The sequence below is a fragment of the Propithecus coquereli genome, unplaced genomic scaffold (genome assembly GCF_000956105.1).
Source record: "Propithecus coquereli isolate 6110/MARCELLA unplaced genomic scaffold, Pcoq_1.0 Scaffold249, whole genome shotgun sequence".
NCBI lineage: Eukaryota > Metazoa > Chordata > Mammalia > Primates > Indriidae > Propithecus > Propithecus coquereli.
In genome coordinates, this window is record NW_012148052.1 from 2079491 (window position 1) to 2084312 (window position 4822).

At 61.7% G+C, this 4822-nt stretch overlaps 1 protein-coding gene across 1 annotated transcript; it reads left to right on the top strand.

Moving 5' to 3' along the window:
- Positions 1–667: 667 nt before the first annotated feature.
- Positions 668–4614, top strand: SLFNL1 (schlafen-like 1). The gene is made up of 5 exons (XM_012646696.1): positions 668–1054; positions 2691–2696; positions 2828–3358; positions 3624–3767; positions 4492–4614. The coding sequence occupies exons 1-5, from the start codon at positions 668–670 to the stop codon at positions 4612–4614; spliced, it is 1191 nt and encodes a 396-aa protein (XP_012502150.1).
- The last annotated feature ends 208 nt before the right edge of the window (positions 4615–4822 follow it).

A 4822-nucleotide genomic window follows, 5' to 3' on the forward strand; every position in this document is an offset into this window, starting at 1 on the left:
ATGCAAAGGCCGTTTTTCTGGAGAGGGGCCACACTTCCGTCAGTGTGCCAAAAGCGTGAGAACCTCTGCTCCAAAACCCTCTGAGCCAGCCCTGACAAGCTTCCAGCAATGGGGCTGCTGGCCAGTCCCGAGCGTCCGGGCTTAAGGCCTCTTCTCCAAAAGGCCCTCTTGAAAAGGTTTCTCTGGTGCCCGGAGGCAATCTTCTGGCAGGCAGGAAACCCTGAGGGCACCTAGGCGGCCCGTGGCCTGCGGATTGGGAGGGAAGACAGGACCCCTGGGGCCACTGGAAGGACACTGTGGGGCCCTCAGAGACCTGAGTTCCGGTCTCTACTGCCCCTCTTTGGGCAAATCCTCTGTCTTCCCACAGGCTGTGTCTGGCTCTGTCCTTCCTGACTCCTTTCCTGTCCTAGGCCTTGAGTGGGTGGTGGGCCCCTTCCTTCTGGCCCTCTGTGCCCTCCCCCCTCTCTCTGGCCCTTCCCGGCTCTGCCAATCTGCGAGCCTCCCAGGAGCCTTGGCACCCTGAGTCCCTTGGGAGACCCAGGGCCAAGCGGAGAGTCCGGGCCCTGGGTGGAGCAGCCTGCAGTGAGGAGTCCCCGAACCCCTGCTAGGGGACACTCCCGTGATCCCCAGGAAGAGATCAGCGTAAACGCAGGTGTGGGAGCCCCTCATGGAGTCCAGGGGTGAGCAGCCTCTACGAGAGCTCTCCCCAGAAGAGTCCTTACCCAAGGACTCGGGCCTCGAGGCGGCTCCCAGAATGCACACTCTCTATGTGGGCCATCTGAACCCCCAGTTCTCAGTGCCCGTGCTCACGTGCCTACTGCGGGACACCTTGGAGCGGCTTGAGCTGCCAGTGGCGCGGGAGCACATCGAGGTGGTGAGGAGGCCGCGCAAGGCCTACGCACTGGTGCAGGTGGCCACCCACAAGGCCACCCTGGCCTCCCTCCCCTGGCGCCTGCAGATGGCCTCGGAGGAGCACCTAATCCTCAAGGAGCTGGCAGCGCATGGGAAGGAGCTGGTGCTGGGCGAGGGCCGGGAGCCCTTAAACCGCAGAGAGGTAAGTGGGACTTTCCCCACACAAGGCCCAAAGCTTCAGCCTGCGGGAGAGGCCTGGGTGTGAATGGCCTGCGCAGGGGGGTGGAGGGTGTCTTTGAGGAGTGGGGACAAATCTGCAAACTGGGGGCTGCTACTCAAATGATCATGGCTTGAGCAGGTACTGCCAGCTTCCACCCAGAGGGACACTGGCCCTTGCAGTGTGACTCCAGCCCAGGTGCTTGCGTGAAGAAAGGCCGAAGGGTGGCCTCCTCCTTGAGTCCTTTTACATTTCAGCCTCCGGGCCTGAGGGGCCACAGGATACACAGGGGTCCTGACTTCTCCTTGGCCCCCCTCATTTGCTCAGTTGACAGACATGCCCACTGTGTGCCAGGAGGAAGGCAGGTTACAGGCCCAGGTCCTGCCCTCCGGGAGCCCTGCGTCGCTGAGCAGAGCCGGATACCGCTGCCCACAGAGCTGCGAGGTGGCTGTGCTCGGAGCTGTGGGAGGACGGAAAGGGTTCACACTGCTCTCTGGGGACAAATTCACAGGGGAAGTGAAACCCCAGCTGGCACTTAGGGAGTTGGACAGGCAGTCGGGGCAAGGACATTCCAGGCAAGGGACACAGGTCATGCAAAAGAACCCTGGGGGTGAAGGGAAATGTTGCCCGTGCAGAAGGGCAAGCCATTTCTTGTCACCGGAGCTCAGGATGAAGGCTGTAGGGGGAACTGAGGAAGGAGCTAGACCAGAGGGTGGGGACCAGGTCACCAAGGCTGTAGACCAAGGCAGAGCAGAGCCGAGAGGCTGGCTTTACTGGGGATGGGAAGTTAGGGCAGGTCACTCCGTGAGTCAGATGATCTTGGTTTTTCTTCTTTCAGGGTGAAAACCCATGGTGTTTAAACTGTTGCAGAACTAAACAGTTCTGTGACTCACGTTTCAACACGTGTGCCTGATGTCATGTTTGTATGACAGTTTTCCCATTTCTAAGACTGATAAATTTGTCTTCTCTGTGGAGCTGCAGGGCTGGTGGGAATGTGCCCCAGCCCACACTTGGAAAAGGGCTATAAGGGGCAGTGACAATCTGACCAGCACGTAGGGTCAGTGAGGAGGGTGGCTGGGAAGGGGGAAGCCTGGAGGCGGGGAGACCAGTGAGGGGCTGGCTGGGGAGGCCCAGGCTGGGAAGTGGCAGTGGGGAGGCTCATGGCCGGAGACCTCAAGCAGGGCAGAAACCACAGAAGGGGACTCAGGAAGGGCAGAGGAAAGTTGAGATTCTGGGATACTTTTCAATAGTCTGGACAGTGGTGGGCTAAGGTTCCAGAGAGATCAGGAAGGGGATGGGGGCTCTGGGAGCCCCTCTCAATTCAGAGACCTGCAGCTTTGTCACAGGGGACTCAGGGTGCTGAGATACCTCCTGGAATGATCTGGTCCTGAGCCTTGCAGGCCTATCTGCAACCCAAGTGGGAAGAGGTTGGCCCACAGGTGTCCCAGCTCCCAGCCTCAGGAAGCAGAAACCTCTTCTTACCTACCAGGCACCCCACAACTCACCTAGGAAGAGAGCCCAGCCCTCAGGGGAAGGAGCAGTTGGCTGGTCTGAACCCTTGACCCAGCAGTTTCTCACACTGGTTGCAGGAGGGTGGGCAGAATTGGGCCCCTCAGCCTAGGAGCAGGTATCAGGATGCCTGTGGGGGCTGGACCCCAGACAGGGTTGCGGCTGGGGGTTCTCGCAGTCTGTGTCAAGTTGCGGGTCCCAACTTCTGCCTAGACCCATATACCCCGCTTTTGATCCCCACCCCAGCAGGAGGAGGACAGTGGCCTGAGTCCAGGCCCAAGCCCCAGCCCCAGCCCCAGCCCCAGCCCAGGCTCCGACCTCCCAATGCCTGCCTGGCCTACAGCCACGTTGCCTAAGCGGCCCCAGGCCCGGCAGCAGCAGAGCTGCCACGGCCGGCCCAGCGGCGTGTGCTCCGACAGCGCCATCATGCACCAGGAGATCCTGGGCCAGGAGCAGCTCTTCCAGGGCACCTTCCTGGGCAGTGAGACACGCAACATGGAGTTCAAGCGGGGCGGCGGCGAGTACCTGAACCTGGCCTTCAAGCACCACGTGCGGCGCTACGTGTGCGCCTTCCTCAATAGCGAGGGCGGCAGCCTGCTCGTGGGCGTCAAGGACAGCGGCCTGGTGCAGGGCATCCGCTGCAGCCACCGCGATGAGGACCGCACACGCCTGCTGGTGGACTCCATCCTGCAGGGCTTCAAGCCCCAGGTCTTTCCTGACGCCTACACCCTCGCCTTCATCCCTGTGGTCAGCACCTCCACGACCAGTGTGCCCCTCAAGGTGAGCCTGCAGCACGGAAAGGCTTCTGGGTCTGTTTTGTCATCTGTCATCACTCAACAAGACGATGGCCCATGCTACTCTGTCGAGTGTGCCGGGGCAGGGAGCGGTGGAGCAGGGCACAGAGGAGAGGCTGGGGCAGCCCCTGCGCCAGCCCCGCCGAGCTGCCCTACAGAGCCAGAGAGCAATGTCGAGTGGTCTGAGTGGGGTTGGGGGCCGCCAACTGCCAGGTGCAGCACCCGCCAGAGCTGCTGTCGCCCTTACCAAGGTGATCCGCCTGACCGTGCACGCCCCCAAGGCCCAGGGCGAGCCGCAGCTCTACCAGACAGACCAGGGGGAGGTGTTCCTGCGGCGCGAGGGGAGCATCCAGGGCCCGCTGTCCGCCAGCGCCATCCAAGAGTGGTGCAGGCAGGTAAGGAAGCCAAGGGGGCAGGTGCGGTGGGGCCAAGCTGACCCCAAGCCCCTTTGGTCACTCACCGAGCAGTCCTGGGCAAGCCCTTGTGTTTCCCTGGGTCCTGCATCACCCCATGAATGCATGGGAGCGGTGGAATTAAAATTACCCCACCAACATCCCCCACTCCACTGTTCAGTGGCTGGTGGGGAGAGGCCCAAGCGCTCTCCTCTTCAAAATCTGTGCAGTGTGATATCTGCAATAGCCCCCTCGGGCAGTTAAGGCATTCAACCCTGAGTGGCTGAGGAAGCTGGGAGATCTGCATATTGAGAAGTCGCCAGAAACCCCCGAGGACTATGTAGTACATTTTAGGGGAGGCCCTGAAGAAAGGAGGCAGGGGTGCAGGAACAGTCCCACGGAAAAGCCTTTTCAAGAGGGGAGTACCGGGTGGTGGAAAAGCAGAGGACGGCCAGGGGTTGGGGGCTGGCCAGCCTGTGCCTGCCCCAGCACGGGGAGGCTGCAGAGAACGGCTCCACCCCAAGGCCTGGCGCACTGGCAGCTTCTCTCTAGACCCCCAGGGCTGACGTGGTCACGGGGGCAACATGGCTGAGGGACCTGGTCCCTACCTCGCTGAGAGGGCCCCCGGGCTGCCTGGGCCTTGCCTCCCTCAGTTCAACCCCAGGTGGGAGGGTGCGCTGACCTAAGACGATGTCGGCTCAGCCATCTGCTTCCACAACGTCCTCAGAAGTGGATGGCGGAGCTGGGCAAGCTGGAGGAGAAGGTGAAGGCGCTGACGGCGGAGAAGGAGCAGCTCCAGCAGCAGCTGCAGCGGCACTGGCCCGTGTCCTGCACCTGCTGCGTCCTGTGAGGGCTCCCGCAAGCGGGCAGGACGGCGCTGCGGTCTCCGCAGGCAGATGCAGGGATTTCCTATTTACCCCTAAGTCCTGCCAGTAAAACCCATCCAGGCCCCTCGGAGCTCCTTCAACACTGCACCTCGGCTGGGCCCTGCGTGGCTTCAACCCTGAGCAGACCCTGGTCTGCGTAGCTAAGAAATTGCTCTCAGCACTGTCATCTCC

Excerpts from the sequence above, each read along its gene's own strand:
- SLFNL1 (XM_012646696.1), top strand. The coding sequence starts at position 668 with ATGGAGTCCAGGGGTGAGCAGCCTCTACGAGAGCTCTCCCCAGAAGAG. Across the intron at positions 3,359-3,623 it reads CGACCAGTGTGCCCCTCAAG|GTGATCCGCCTGACCGTGCA; the intron begins GTGAGCCTGCAG and ends GCCCTTACCAAG. Across the intron at positions 3,768-4,491 it reads TCCAAGAGTGGTGCAGGCAG|AAGTGGATGGCGGAGCTGGG; the intron begins GTAAGGAAGCCA and ends CAACGTCCTCAG.